Source organism: Notolabrus celidotus, chromosome 1 (assembly GCF_009762535.1).
Source record: "Notolabrus celidotus isolate fNotCel1 chromosome 1, fNotCel1.pri, whole genome shotgun sequence".
NCBI classification, from domain to species: domain Eukaryota; kingdom Metazoa; phylum Chordata; class Actinopteri; order Labriformes; family Labridae; genus Notolabrus; species Notolabrus celidotus.
The window spans coordinates 42,155,146-42,170,588 of NC_048272.1; the positions used below are offsets into that span (position 1 = coordinate 42,155,146).

Genomic DNA, 15,443 nt, shown 5'->3' on the forward strand with positions numbered 1-15,443 from the left:
AGACCAATCAGCATGCAGACCTCAGCACTGGATCCACTGGTCCTCAGAGACACTGTAATGACCTCCCCAAAGACAAGCACACCCACCTCAGACCAGCACACACACTTCAGACCAGCACACACACCTCAGACCAGCACACCCACCTCAGACCAGCACACACACTTCAGACCAGCACACACACCTCAGACCAGCACACACACCTCAGACTAGCACGCACACTTCAGACCAGCACACACACCTCAGACCAACACACACAGCACACACACCTCAGACCAACAACGAATAAACTAAGATGAACACTTTTTGTTTTCTTCATCTTTGTTCTGGTATTTCTGTTTAATCTGATTTGAACCAAAGGATATGGAAACACTTCCTGCCGGTCCATTCTTATCTGATCTGTTTTTAGTTTTAAACATGTTCCTATTCATGCATACCAGTCATCAATGGGTCATCAAGTATAAACACTAAGTGAAAGATGAGTTCTGATGTTTGGAGTTAGACAATAATGTAGGTAAACACAACAACCCAGAAGAGGTAATGTGACACTTAACCTGTGATCAGACAGGAACCTTTGAGGCTTATGTCTCCAATGCTTTTAATGTTTTAATGTAAAGCACATTGAGTTGCCCTCGTGTATGAAATGCGCTATACAAATAAAGCTGCCTTGCCTTGCCTTGCCTTACAAATGAAGCTCACAGAACAAAAATGCAGTTCCCCACGTGACCACTGGAGGCTGGTCCAAAAGCGGGTCAATCCCATCGGAGCTCCATGCTGCTGATATTAATCCATGATGGCAGCAGTCACAATCAGAATCAAAATCAAAAACAAAAAAAAGGAAGAAGTCAAAATGGCCACGTCCATTTGGATCAAAATCCACTCAAACTTTCACCGAAGCCGCCCAACTTAGGGCTGGATCTACTGCTGTCTCAGCTGGTGGGATTCAGGAGTTGGATGAGATTACAGTGGCCTCCGTGTGACCTCCAACGACGGTATAGGAAACTGTTTTGGCTGATGAGGCTGTTCCATTGAGAGTAGAGGGCTTTGGTCTTGGGGTCCAATGATGAAACAGCTGCTTACACTGATCACTGGCAGGTCCCCACCCAGACCTGGGCACTGGGGAGAACAGGATACAGGCTCTGGTCTTGGTGACACTATTTGGGACCATTGAGCTCAAAGTTTGTGTCACCAGCTGTTTGGGAGTCAGTCCCTATCTGCAGCACTGATTTGGAGCACAACCACCAGGCTGACATTTCCCTGTCCTCAGCTCGACAGCTGTTTTGCGTTTGTCCTCCTCACAGGGCCGTTGAGACAAGGCATTTGCATTTGCTTTTGCATTTGCATGGAGGTGACCAGCTCCATGCATGGAAGCATGATCAGTGCTCAATAGAAATCTCTGCCCATATAGTTATGGACAAAACTGCCCAGGATGCAGCTAGCTGCTCCCAGCGTATGATGCAGTAGTTCCTCTCTAGCTTGCTGACGGGGTGACTGTAGTATGCAACAACCAGTTCCCCAAGCTCTCCCTCCTGGGACAGCACAGCTCCAATGCCCACATTGCCGGTGTCTGTGTCCACATTTAAAGATTGTTTGGGGTCTGAGTAAGCCATTTTTTGGGGCCTCAGCTAGCACCTACCTTAACACATGAAACGCTGCAACGGTCTGAGGAACCATCTTGGATTTTGTAATGTAAATAATATTCTGTGTATAAAAAATACAAGCCTGTCACTCTATGACTTTTCCTAAAAATGTGTATTGTTTGCCCTTGTATGAAGCTTTGATGGTTCTCTAACAAAACAAACAGGATATCAGAGGGTTTATACTTTTTTCTTCCAACTGCTGCTGCAGTGACACAGAGGGCTGTGCAAATATGATTCATAATGATACATTTAGCGGGCTTCATTTCCCGCGGCTATTGTGTTGTAGTTTTTTACCATTATCTATTGTTTCTATGTAGGCTAGTATATGTGTTTATTCTATATTCAAGCGGGAATTAGTTAACAAAGAGAGGCAGACAGCGATATACTGTAGGTCAGACAGACAGACAGACAGACAGACAAAGACTGACAGACAAAGACTGACAGACAAAGACTGACAGACAAAGACGGACAGACTGACACGGCACAGATGAAAGAAAAAGTTTGTGCCAGCTGACTTATTTGGTGCTTCAACCCAAGGTAGGCGTTATCACTAATTATGTTTTGGTTTGGTTTGGTTTCATATATCATTTTGTGTAGGATAAAGTATTGACGACACTATAGTTAGCCTGCACCAGGCTTACTTCGGCGGAGCTGTTTGACCAGCTGTGAATATGTTCTACAAACAAGTAGAGGCTAATTGGCTTGATGATGTAAATAGTCAGCTATAGACTGTCAATCAATCAATCAATCTTTATTTGTATAGCGCCAAATCACAACAAACGTTATCTCAAGACGCTTTTACAAACAGAGCAGGTCTAGACCACTCTATGTCAAATTATGAACAGAGACCCAACACCAAGACAGGATCAGACTCAGTCTGACCCCACCTTAATCCATCATGAGCATTGCACATCGCAGTATTTAGCTAGTTACTAGTGGTGAGGAAAAACTTCCTTTAACAGGCAGAAACCTCGAGCAGAACCAGACTCATGTTAGACAGCCATCATGCCTCGACTGAGTTGGGTCTGGAAAGACAGATAGAGGGGAGTAAGAGAGAGAAGTGATAGTGATGAGACGAGTAGTAGAAGCTGTTGCCGCTGGAGTCCAGCACGTCCGTATCAGCTGGAGTCCAGATCGTCCACAGCAGGAGGACGTCTACGGCAGCTCAAAGGAATCTACGAGACAATGGAGCTCAGGGACTCCAGAAAGGACTATGGTTAGTAACTTTAATGGGACAGGCAGAGTTAAAGTAAGTGATGAGGGGGTTGGGGGGAAGGGGGGTGAGCTAGGATCCCAGTGTGTCAGTGCGCCAGTTCCCCCGGCAGTCTAGGCCTATAGCAGCATGACAAAAGCTGGTCCAAGCCTGAGCCAGCTCTAACTATAAGCTTTATCAAAAAGGAAAGTTTTAAGCCTACTCTTAAAAGTGGAGAGGGTGTCTGCCTCCTGGACCCTGACTGGTAATACTACTGTAAATAGTAAAGCATATTTTTTCTAAAATCCTCCTCAGTAGCAATGAATATGAATCAATAATTTACTCTAATAAAATATCTCACCAGAGCGTCCCGATGCGTCCCCATGAAGCCTCACTGAACTCAGAGCAAGCTCAGACTTGGTTGGCTATAGGATTATATAATAGTAAAATATTTCCTCTTTAATTCTACAATGGCTAATGCAAACTCCAGACAGTAAATATAAGAGTAGCCTACAATGAAATGTTCATCTCAACAATGACGACACCACCACCACCTGTTGCGCTGTCTAAACAGGTAGAAAGTCTGCAAAATTCAGTCAAAGTACACCAAGACTTAAAATTTTGTTCCCAAATCTTTTTTTAAAACGAAAATATATGTTAAGATGTATATTAAAATAAGTAAAAATGTGATCCAGCTGAAGAATTGTGATCTGTTATTAATTCCTACGTTGTTTCTGGAGTGAAAATCGTCTTATTTGGTCCTATACAATTATTTGGGAAAGAATTGACCCTCTGGTAATTTGTCCAGCCTGGAGGACAGTGGGAGAGACTTCAGTCACGAAATGTCCTCACGGAATCAGCAGGACCTACAGCTAAAGCGAAAAGCAACGTCAAAGACGCTGAGAGCGTTCATGTGCTTGCTGGACAGCACACTGCAGAAACACATATTGGACTAAACTGTTAGAGGCGCGCCGCTCTGAGGGCAGCTGGGATCTATCTCTTGCAGAGCTGAAGGCCTTGGTCTCTCTCCTGTAGGTTAGAGGGGCGTACAACAAGAACAAAGAGATGGAGAGTTTTTGCTCAGTGGAGTGGGGGCTGGCTTTTTTCAGAGGCACAATGGCGCAACTGTGAAGCGGCGCTCTCCGCGGTGCTGATCTTTAGTGTTGACATTTGTTTGTTCACTTATTTGGTATTTTCTCACGTTATTTCTGTATAATGGCAGTTCTAGTATTTCATAGTGGTGGTTATGTTTTATGTGTGTGTGTACTTGTCTGTGTGTGTGTATCTGTCTGCCTGACTGTGAGTGTGAGCGAGAGAGGAGGAGAGCAGTCTGCGCAAATAAAAAGGACCTGTCTTTCCGTCACTTCGTGTATCATTCTATTATGCAAAGTTTTCTTATGCAATATTTCAGTAATATCGATATTATAGAGACAAGAAATAACATAATAGAGTTTATATCAATTTTCCATTTCAACAGAAGAGGTGAGGCGCAGCAGTAAATATGCGCTAAAATGAGGAAATAAATACACATTGAGAAGGTAGCCAATCATGTTCTGTTTTTTTTTTATATACATGATACATTGTTTATTCTTTCATAATGTATTGTAACTACATTAAAAAAAATTATTCTTTATGTGCTTCTAGTCACAGAGGATGCAAATTCTCACAACAGTCTTACAGACCGGTGGTGGCGCTATAGGGGGGCACTGGAATGTTGGCGGTCCTAGTGTTAACTGCCCAAAGGAGGCTGCACAGTATTAGGTCCACTGGTACACTTGGCCTCTCTAAGTCAGTCGGTGCCAGGGGCTGGCAATGGTAGCAAAGTCTTTGATAAATTAGGAGTAATAAGAGGCCAGATCCAGAAGGCGGCGCAGTTGTGAGATGTCATTTGGATCAGACCACTCCCTTACTGCAGACACCAGCTTTGAGTCATAACTCAGAGCAAAGTGAGAAATTCTGAGTGCAGCATTTTCACAAACCACAGCACCATCCAGAATAAAATCCAGACCACAGGACTGATACAAGAGATGCTGATATTTGTATACAGTTAATTAAAAAGCTTAAGTGTTGCATGAAGTCCAAATGGTGATGGGACTAGCGATTTCATGTACTGATAAACAGTTAGGTAATATTTATTAATCCACAAATAAATAAACCCATTAAGTGGTAGAAGTCAATGAAAGAGAATCTCAAAGTAGTCTTAGACTAGTAATATAACTTCATGACAATATTTATTGTATACAAACTGAAAATCAGTTTACAAAACTAAAGAAAGTGTTGACCAACAAATGAAGTTAAGGTGTTAACATAACTTGATTCTTCAACCCACCCTCCCTCACCTTACTCTACTGCATTTAACCTATTTCCTTGTCCTCTCCTACTCAACTTGTGCTCGCTCCTTCTATGGCATGTCTACTTCCAGGTACAACCCGGGTCAAGATCAGCTCCGGCAGGGTAACGCTGAGACGGAACCCCCATCCTGAGTCTCCTTCTGCTGGGCACACCACGCACAACTAATTCATTAAATGTCCAAACTTATGTCCTTGTGTGGCGTGGTCCTTGCTAGTGAAAAGAATGCAGAACTGTAAAATCATTGTAAAAATAGAAATATTTGACCAAAGTCCATCAAATACAAATTATTTTATGCAGCATATTTTATCACACACAGACATTTCTTACATTTCCACACATTATGTCAGTGAAATAGATTCATACTGAGGATGGTTTACCTTTCTATTCAAGACTCAGTGCCATGGATCAACTAGATCAGCTGGATGTTTTAATCTTTCCAAAAGAACGGAAGAAAATATTTTTACATTTGACGCGTACTTTTGACATGTTGAGGCCATAAATTAAAGGGTTGAGGAGTGGTTGGCAAATAAGAAAATACAATGATAGTAATATTTGCAACATGTACGGTACACTGTTCATATTAAATCTGTTTTCTAATAATAGAAAAAAAGCCCCCAAATAATAGTTGAGCAGAGAGGCCAGGTGAGGTGTGCAGGTACTGACAGCTTTCTGTCGGGTCTGTTTGGAACCAGAATAACAGACTTGAAGAATCTTCATGTAAGTGTAAAATGTCACGGACAGTGAAACACAAATCATTGAAGTAGCAGCAGTTAGTTCATAATAATTGTTGGTTTTGGTGTCAAAGCAACTCAGTTTAATTATGGAGTAGTTGTTACAGTAGACTTTATTTATGATGTTTCCACACAGCTGTAAAGAGGCAGTCAAAACAGTCGTAACAAACACCACTAAAAAAGGAGGTAACCATACCACTGCAATGAGCATGGTAACCTTGAAAGAGGTCATATTTACATTATATTGTAAAGGATAACATATAGCAACATATCTGTCATAGGATATTACTGCTAAGTTTGTAAATTCAACAGTTACGTATGAGTAAGAACAGAAAATCTGTAGGAAACAAAAAGGAACAGAAACAGTGTGAATGTCAGAGAGAATCTGAACCAGGAGAAATGGAAACAACCCTGTACTACCAAACAGCTCATTCACAAACAGACTGCAGAGGAATATGTACATAGGTTCATGTAAGCTTCCGTTCATACAGATTACCACAACAAGCAAAAGATTTGCACAAATAATCAAAACATAGATGCACATCATAATGATAAAATATATATACTTTAACAGCCCAGTGTCTGAGTAAGCTGCAAGTGTGAAAAATGAAATCTTAGTAGAGTTAATTACAATCATTGTTTCAGTTCTCAACACTGAAAAACTGTGTACAGGAAGAATTTAACCAAATGCAAATTTTACATTTGGTGCAAAAAGTGTCCAGTGTCCAGGTTTCAGCTTAATATCAGCTCAAGCATCAACTCACATGTTCCATGTACTTTCAGAAAAGACACCACAGAGAGGTCATTTCATTCAACACATTTCAAACTTACCATCTTCACTCGTTATCAAAGTGATCTGAAGGTGAGAAACTGCAAAGTGAATGACACGGTGACATATAACACAAGACCCTCCTTCATGACAAACATTTTTGTGTCTGGTTCTTTTAAAGCTTTCAGGAAAGTGGACACCCACAACAACTTACTGAAGTTAATATCCAAGGGACCTCTCATGCTGTTTTTATTATTGATGTTCAAAAGAAGCCCTTTATGGAGAGTTCATTTAACATTGGGGAAAGAAGGGTGTAGTGACCATTTGTCATAAAAAAACTCCAAGAATAATTAAAGTATCAAACTCAAACTTTAACTAAACTTAATCAAAGGGTCACTGATGCACCGTGGGGATGTGATGTACGCAGGCAAAAGAAGTCTAATGTCCATGCAAAAGTTCAGCGTTTTTCAATGGTTTATTCCTTATGACAAGCAAGCAAACAAAAAGGAACAAAGAAAATCACAGCTCCTGCTGCCTCTATTGTGCTGGTAAAAAACCAGAGGCCCACCCAGGTGCATGTCGGCCTTCTGCCACCTACCTACCTAAATAACCTCCGGTGCCCACAGTTCCTAATTACCAAAGAAACAAAAACAAACAAAAGAAATACTAAATATACAAAAATCTAAATATACTAAACAATGACTAACAAAAAAATATAACCCCAAAATCTAACTTAAATGAGTTCTAAGAAGAAAAGTTTAGATAAATCTAACAACTAATACTACTTATTAATTCCAAACTAAATAAACAACTAAATACAAAAAATAAACAAATAGCTCCAACAAAGGGAACACAAAGGTATACAACTGATCAAGGAGGAGGTAGGGGGCAGTGTTTTGGTTAATCAATGTTTAGATTCATCTTACTTAAAACATTGGTGATGAGGACTCTGTTTCTATGACAACAAATCTGCATCTGAGTGTCCAGGAGCAGAGCTGTTAATTGATCACCACCTAGTGGCGAGATGGATCAGGTGGCAATGCATCCTAAAGATGCATTGAGGGTGAGCTGGGGAACACCTTGTGGGGGCCCCAGTCTGCAGGTCTTCAGCTCCTACTCCAACCTCTTTCTCTGTCATAACGTATATCAACTGGTACGTTCAGATAACACAGAACACAGATCAATCTGGAAAAATCTCCCCCATTATCACTGATATCTAATCCTGATGTTCTCCCTGGGTACGTGCATACGTGGGTTCTCTCTGCCCCCCTGCGACCCTGAATGTAATAAAGGGTCAAGGTTGATGGATGGATATCTAATCCCTGACTCATTTCTGGGCCTAAAAGTATTTTTCCACAAAGGTCCTGGGGTCAATCTTCAGTTTTCTGAGTTATTGTCATCACTTTGAATCCCTCAGCTGTTCCAGACCCGGGACCAGTCATGTGACTGTCTTAGAAGGTATTTACTCAACAAGACCCAAGCTCTGCAGTAAACTCATCTGCACTCTCTAACATTGTTCTGCTGCTTTAGTTAACCCAAAAGAAGGTGAACACTGGGAGGCACAGATAGTCCCAGCAATCAGAACGAACATTTCAAATGAGAGCTCACAATATAACTGAGCCTGTGTAACGTCTCCATACAGCCTGGTCCTGCTGCAGGTCCTCTGCTTATGGTTAATGAGGTAATGGGTCGTGATCAATCATGATCAATTTTACACATTTTTCTCATTTCAGGCTCGGTGGCTTTTCTGAAACCAGGGTTTTAAAATACTTGTTTTTCATGATTGTAATGTTTATCTACACGTTAATTCTGTGTGCCAACCTGTTGCTCATTGTTGTTATCTGTAAGAACAGGAGCTTACATGAACCTATGTATATATTTCCATGCAGTCTGTTTGTCAATGAGCTGTTTGGTAGTACAGGGTTCTTCCCTCTCCTCTTGATTCAGATTCTCTCTGACAGTCACACTGTTTCTGTTCCTTTGTGTTTCCTGCAGATCTTCTGTGTGTACTTATATGTAAATGTAGAGCTTTTAATTTTAGCTGCCATTTCTTATGACAGATATCTTGCCATCTGTTATCCTCTGCAATATATCTCTCTTATGACATTTAAAAAGGTTGGCGTGCTTATTGCAGTGTCATGGTTAACTGCTTGTCTTTCTGTTGCTTGCACAGTGTCCTTGAGTTCTACTCTGCAGCTGTGTGGGAACATTATTGACAATGTTTATTGTAATAACTACTCCATAGTTAAACTGGCCTGCTCTGACACCACAATAAATAACATTTACGGGCTCTTTATTACTGCATTGACAGTTTTTGTTCCTCTAATTTGGATCTTTTATACTTACATGAGGATTCTTAAAGTTTGTTTCTCTGGTTCCAAACAGACCAGACAGAAAGCTGTCAGTACCTGCACACCTCACCTGGCCTCTCTGCTCAACTTTACTTTTGGAATTTGCATTGAGGTTACTCAGAGCAGGCTGAATATGAGCGGAGTACCAAGTCTGCTGTCCATAATTTTGTCCTTATACCTTCTTACATGTCAGCCGATCCTAAACCCGGTCATGTACGGCCTGAAAATGTCCAAAATATTCAATATATGTAAAAGCCTGTTTTGTTCTAAAGCTCTGATTATCCAACTCAATCGTTGAGATCAAATATTTATGAATACCTTTTAATGAGTCCAGTTTTCTTGATGTCTAAGGGTCACTGTACTGTCATACAAGAAATCAAACATGCACTTGATAACAGCACAAACAGCTGAGCTGGTTTTTGAAGAGCAAATGTAAACACTTGTTGAATCCTAGTGTGTCTCATTTAGATGAACTGTGTATGTGTTTAATGTGTTAACAGTTCCATTTGCCCTGAGCCAACAGCTCTGACTTCAACACAGTAAGGTTTTGGTAAAGTGTTCTGCATGTCTAAATGCTATTTGAAGCTGTATAAATAAAGTGGATTGATGCACAATGATTATTTTATTTAAGAGTCCAGTCTAGATCTGCTCTTTCTGTAACATGTCTTCATGGAAAGTGTCCTGATATAACAGTTCTTATGAACTGGTGCTAGACAAATATTAGACTGAATGGCTGATTGTCTTAGAGGGAAGTTTCCTGATATTGATTCCTCCAAAGCTTGTTTGCTTACACATTTTTCGTGCAACATAGTGTGACAGTAAAGCTGTTGCATTTTAGAGCTGTAGATGTAAAACATGGGTCATTTATTTATCATCTTTTGCAGCTGCTAAATCTGTGCAAATGAGACTAAAGGACCTCAGCTGCATATGTCTAATTGTCTAAATTGTCTCATATGTCTAAATCTAAATGTGCTCAATAAACTGCTCTGCTGAGTGCATAGTGTCTCTGTACGCCAGTGCTGTTTGCATACATTTAAATGATCCACTGTGCATTTATTTGGAGCAAAACAGGCCCTTTTCTATGCAAGCAAGGCTTATTGCAAAACACACCTAATTTACTAGTATTAGTTGCAACCGGAATAGGGTTTACAAACACCAAGTTATTATACAGTACAGTCTTTTAGGACAATGAGGGGTTGAACATTGAGGTATGCAGCGCCCTGACAATGTAAAGCCTTAAAGGATTCTGAAAGTAAATGGTAACCAGAGCAAGAACTTCTGTACAGTCTTCAGTTTGGCCATGGGTCTGAGACAGGTGCATATAATTTAACAACAATCCAGGTTCAATTAAACAAAAACATGTCATTTTTCAATCTCGCAATATATTTTATCCTACAAACATTACCCTGAGATACTTGAACACCTTCACTGGGGGGCTGAGACTCACTCCCCATCCACAGGCAGCGATGCACTGTTTCCCAGCAGAGAAACAAGGCCTAGGACGTAAGGTGCTGACCGTCCATACTTCATACTTGGCTGCAAACAAGCCCAATGCCTACTGGAAGTCCAATCATAGTCCAATAATATTTTCAACTGGAAATCTTTGCCTTTCAGCTCAGCTTCATCTTCACCTCAATGGTCTGGTATAATGCCCATATTACTGCTGACACTACGCCACCAATCTCATAATCCATTTTACCCTAGCTGGGGGGTAAGACCTAAAGAGGCTTGAACTCCTACACCTGGCCTCCTCACCCAGAGAAGACAATCCAACAATTTATTCTTTTTATTAAAAATACATTTTGTGGCTTTTTTTTGCCTTTATTGGGTAGGACAGCTGAAGAGAGACAGGAAATGTGGGGAGTACAGAGTGGGGGAAGACTTGCAGTAAATGGTCGAACCGGCGACCACTGAGACAAGGACTATAGCCTCCATACGTGGGATGCTTAGACCGCTAGGCCACCAGTGCCCCAATCCAACAATTCCTAGCTGAGAACCATGGCCTCTGACTTGGAGGTACCTAGCCGCTTTGCACTCAACTGCAAACCGCCCCAATGCCTACTGGAGATCCCAGCCTGAAGAAACCAACAGAACCATGTCATCTGCATAGCCCAGAGATGGAACTCTGAGGCTCTAAAACTTAAGTTCCACCTAATCATCCCCTTTCAGGTATCTCCATCATTGGCCACCTGTGGGGGATGTCCCATGGGAGATGTCCCATGTCCCTTTGTGACCTGAAGGAGAGAGGAGTTTGGTTCCAGAGACAGTTCAGTGTGTGGAAGCAAGCCCAACTACATCTAGCAGGTACCCCCAACACCATTTCTGGCTCCTTCTCCAATAGCAAGTTGACATTCCATATCCCAAAATTCCCATATCCCCCCGAGGTATCCTTTGGAGGGTGCTCCAGGAATATGGGGTGGATGGCCTGTTGCTACGGGCCATTCAGTCTCTGTATTGTCTGAGCCAGAGTCTGGTTCGCATTGCCGGCAGTAAGTCGAATTTGTTCCCGGTGGGGGTTGGACTCCGCCAGGGCTGCCCTTTGTAACCGGTTCTGTTCATAACTTTTATGGACAGAATTTCTAGGCCCAGCCAAGTGGCGGGGGGTTTCCGGTTCGGTGGCCTTGGGATTCCGTCTCTGCTCTTTGCAGATGATGTCGTTCTATTGGCCCAGGACATGCTGGCCAGACTATGTCTCTCAGCTGGCCTGGGAGCGCCTCGGTATCCTCCCAGAAGAGCTGGTGGAAGTGGCCGGGGAGAGGAGTGTCTGGGCTTCCCTGCTGAGACTGCTGCCCCCGCGACCCGGACCCGGATAAGCGGAAGAAGATGGATGGATGGATGGATCCCAAAATTCAGTCTACTGGGCCGGGCATCAGCATGCCCAGGTCCAAAAACACAAATGCTGCCGGGCCTACTATAAAGTGGACCACCATGCCTATCCCTGCAGGTGGTATCCTCACAGGGTGGCGGCTCCACATTGTTTTTTACAGGCTGAGCCCGACCAGACCCAGTTGCAAGGACACCAAACGTCGGCCACCATCATTTCCAGCTAGGAAAATAGAATACAATTGATTGATCAATCAGTGATTGCTTGTTGCTGCAACAAGAGTGTCCAGTTTTCTGCCAACTTGTTTTTGTTGAGTGAAATAAACATGTCCACAAAGTGGGATGTCCTTGTTAGGAAGCACAACTGGGTCAAAATCAGTCTGGCAGCAGAAAACACTTGCTCAGATGGCACTGATGTTGTTTGTGTCTATACATACTGGTGTGCCAGCTTTGCCAGTCTAGGACATCTCTCTGCATTGACTTTCCACCAGTCTGTAGGCTTTGTATCTAACGATGGGGTGATGTCCAATAAAAAGTTATCATATTTGGCTCCCCCCAAAAAAAGAGCTTGCCGAGACAGCCACCAGCTGAGCGTCTCCACTGTGTGCAACACCTTCAGTCTGTTGGTTTGCATTGAAACATGCTTTAAACCTAAAAATACAACCTGATAGCTGAGTATAGTATGAGAACACACATGGTTTATCTCTACCTGATATAATTGTTCTTTTTAAATGGGTGACCAAGTACATTCTCAAAGACCAATTACTCAATTCTGTATTAATTAACTCAGAAAATGAACTCTGTAAGCTTTAGTGTTGCATGGAGTCCAACTGTTATGAGGATTCTCAGTTGCAGGTACCAAGAGACAGTTTAGTAGTATTTATTTGGCCACAATAAAAAAAACTCATCAGGTGGTAAAACTAAATGAAAGACAATCTCAAAGTTGAGTTTACAACTAGAGTTACAACAGACAACTTAATGATATTATTTCTTGAGTAAGAATTAATACTCAAATGTACCAAATTTAAATAGCTACAAAAATGTTGACGTATTTCTTGTTCAAAAGTGCAAGAGTTTAATGATGTATGTATGGCAGAGTATGACCTAACTGTAAAGTTAAGAGAATAATTAATAAGATTATATTGTTTTCACTGTAAATGTATAAGGGCACCATATTTTTCTTAATACAAACAAACAAGTCAAAGTATGAAGATCATTTTATACAATATCAGCAAAATGAACTCATGCTGTGGATAATGTCATTCTGTTCTAGTTTAATGTATCAGCCAGATGTTCTAAACTTTCCTAAAGAATATATGTTCACATATGGTGCGGATTTGTGACATCTTAAGGCCATAAATTAAAGGGTTGAAGAGTGGTTGGGATACAACAAAGTAAAATGACAAAATCATTTGGAATATGTGGGGCACAGTGTTCATATCAAACCTATTCTCCAATAATTGAAAAGAAACCCCACAAGAAAAGTTGAGCAGAGAGGCCAGGTGAGGTGTGCAGGTAATGACAGCTTTCTGTCGGGTCTGTTTGGAACCAGAGAAACAAACTTGAAGAATCTTCATGGAAGTGTAAAATATTACAGATAGGGGACAAAAGATTGTGAAAGTAGCAACAATAAGTTCAAAAACATTATTTACTCTGGTGTCAAAGCAACTCAGTTTAATTATGGAGTAGTTGTTACAGTAGACTTTATTTATGATGTTTCCACACAGCTGTAAAGAGGCAGTCAAAACAGTCGTAACAAACACCACTAAAAAAGGAGGTAACCATACCACTGCAATGAGCATGGTAACCTTGAAAGAGGTCATATTTACATTATATTGTAAAGGATAACATATAGCAACATATCTGTCATAGGATATTACTGCTAAGTTTGTAAATTCAACAGTTACGTATGAGTAAGAACAGAAAATCTGTAGGAAACAAAAAGGAACAGAAACAGTGTGAATGTCAGAGAGAATCTGAACCAGGAGAAATGGAAACAACCCTGTACTACCAAACAGCTCATTCACAAACAGACTGCAGAGTTATTGTCATCACTTTGAATCCCTTAGCTGTTCCAGACCCGGGACCAGTCATGTGACTGTCTTAGAAGGTATTTACTCAACAAGACCCAAGCTCTGCAGTAAACTCATCTGCACTCTCTAACATTGTTCTGCTGCTTTAGTTAACCCAAAAGAAGGTGAACACTGGGAGGCACAGATAGTCCCAGCAATCGGAACGAACATTTCAAATGAGAGCTCACAATATAACTGAGCCTGTGTAACGTCTCCATACAGCCTGGTCCTGCTGCAGGTCCTCTACTTATGGTTAATGAGGTAATGGGTCGTGATCAATCATGATCAATTTTACACATTTTTCTCATTTCAGGCTCGGTGGCTTTTCTGAAACCAGGGTTTTAAAACACTTGTTTTTCATGATTGTAATGTTTATCTACATGTTAATTCTGTGTGCCAACCTGTTGCTCATTGTTGTTATCTGTAAGAACAGGAGCTTACATGAACCTATGTATATATTTCCATGCAGTCTGTTTGTCAATGAGCTGTTTGGTAGTACGGGGTTCTTCCCTCTCCTCTTGGTTCAGATTCTCTCTGACAGTCACACTGTTTCTGTTCCTTTGTGTTTCCTGCAGATCTTCTGTGTGTACTCATATATATATGTAGAGTTTTTTATTTTAGCCGTCATTTCTTATGACAGATATCTTGCCATCTGTTATCCTCTGCAATATATCTCTCTTATGACATTTAAAAAGGTTGCCGTGCTTATTACAGTGTCATGGTTAACTGCTTGTCTTTCTGTTGCTTGCACAGTGTCCTTGCGTTCTACTCTGCAGCTGTGTGGGAACATTATTGACAATGTTTATTGTAATAACTACTCCATAGTTAAACTGGCCTGCTCTGACACCACAATAAATAACATTTACGGTATAGTTATAAGCATAATCAGAATATGTGCTCCTCTGATTTGGATCTTTTACACTTACATGAGGATTCTTAAAGTTTGTTTCTCTGGTTCCAAACAGACCAGACAGAAAGCTGTCAGTACCTGCACACCTCACCTGGCCTCTCTGCTCAACTTTACTTTTGGAATTTGCATTGAGATTATTCAGAGCAGGCTGAATATGAGCGGAGTACCAAGTCTGCTGTCCATAATTTTGTCCTTATACCTTCTTACATGTCAGCCGATCCTAAACCCGGTCATGTACGGCCTGAAAATGTCCAAAATATTCAATATATGTAAAAGCCTGTTTTGTTCTAAAGCTCTGATTATCCAACTCAATCGTTGAGATCAAATATTTATGAATACCTTTTAATGAGTCCAGTTTTCTTGATGTCTAAGGGTCACTGTACTGTCATACAAGAAATGAAACATGCACTTGATAACAGCACAAACAGCTGAGCTGGTTTTTGAAGAGCAAATGTAAACACTTGTTGAATCCTAGTGTGTCTCATTTAGATGAACTGTGTATGTGTTTAATGTGTTGACAGTTCCATTTGCCCTGAGCCAACAGCTCTGACTTCAACACAGTAAGGTTTTGGTAAAGTGTTCTGCATGTCTAAATGCTATTTGAAG

The 15,443-nt window shown here is 41.2% G+C and overlaps 3 protein-coding genes across 3 annotated transcripts; 2 read left to right on the forward strand and 1 right to left on the reverse strand.

Moving 5' to 3' along the window:
• Nucleotides 1–5,522: 5,522 nt before the first annotated feature.
• On the reverse strand, nt 5,523–6,549 carry LOC117820700 (olfactory receptor 142-like). Its single transcript, XM_034694579.1, has one exon. It carries the CDS (start codon nt 6,547–6,549, stop codon nt 5,596–5,598), a length of 954 nt encoding a protein of 317 aa, XP_034550470.1. The 3' UTR covers nt 5,523–5,595.
• A 1,768-nt stretch (nt 6,550–8,317) lies between these two features.
• On the forward strand, nt 8,318–9,503 carry LOC117819080 (putative gustatory receptor clone PTE03). The gene has a single exon (XM_034692300.1). It carries the CDS (start codon nt 8,383–8,385, stop codon nt 9,328–9,330), a length of 948 nt encoding a protein of 315 aa, XP_034548191.1. The 5' UTR covers nt 8,318–8,382; the 3' UTR covers nt 9,331–9,503.
• A 4,705-nt stretch (nt 9,504–14,208) lies between these two features.
• Nucleotides 14,209–15,203, forward strand: LOC117819090 (olfactory receptor 11A1-like). Its single transcript, XM_034692306.1, has one exon. It carries the CDS (start codon nt 14,209–14,211, stop codon nt 15,154–15,156), a length of 948 nt encoding a protein of 315 aa, XP_034548197.1. The 3' UTR covers nt 15,157–15,203.
• The last annotated feature ends 240 nt before the right edge of the window (nt 15,204–15,443 follow it).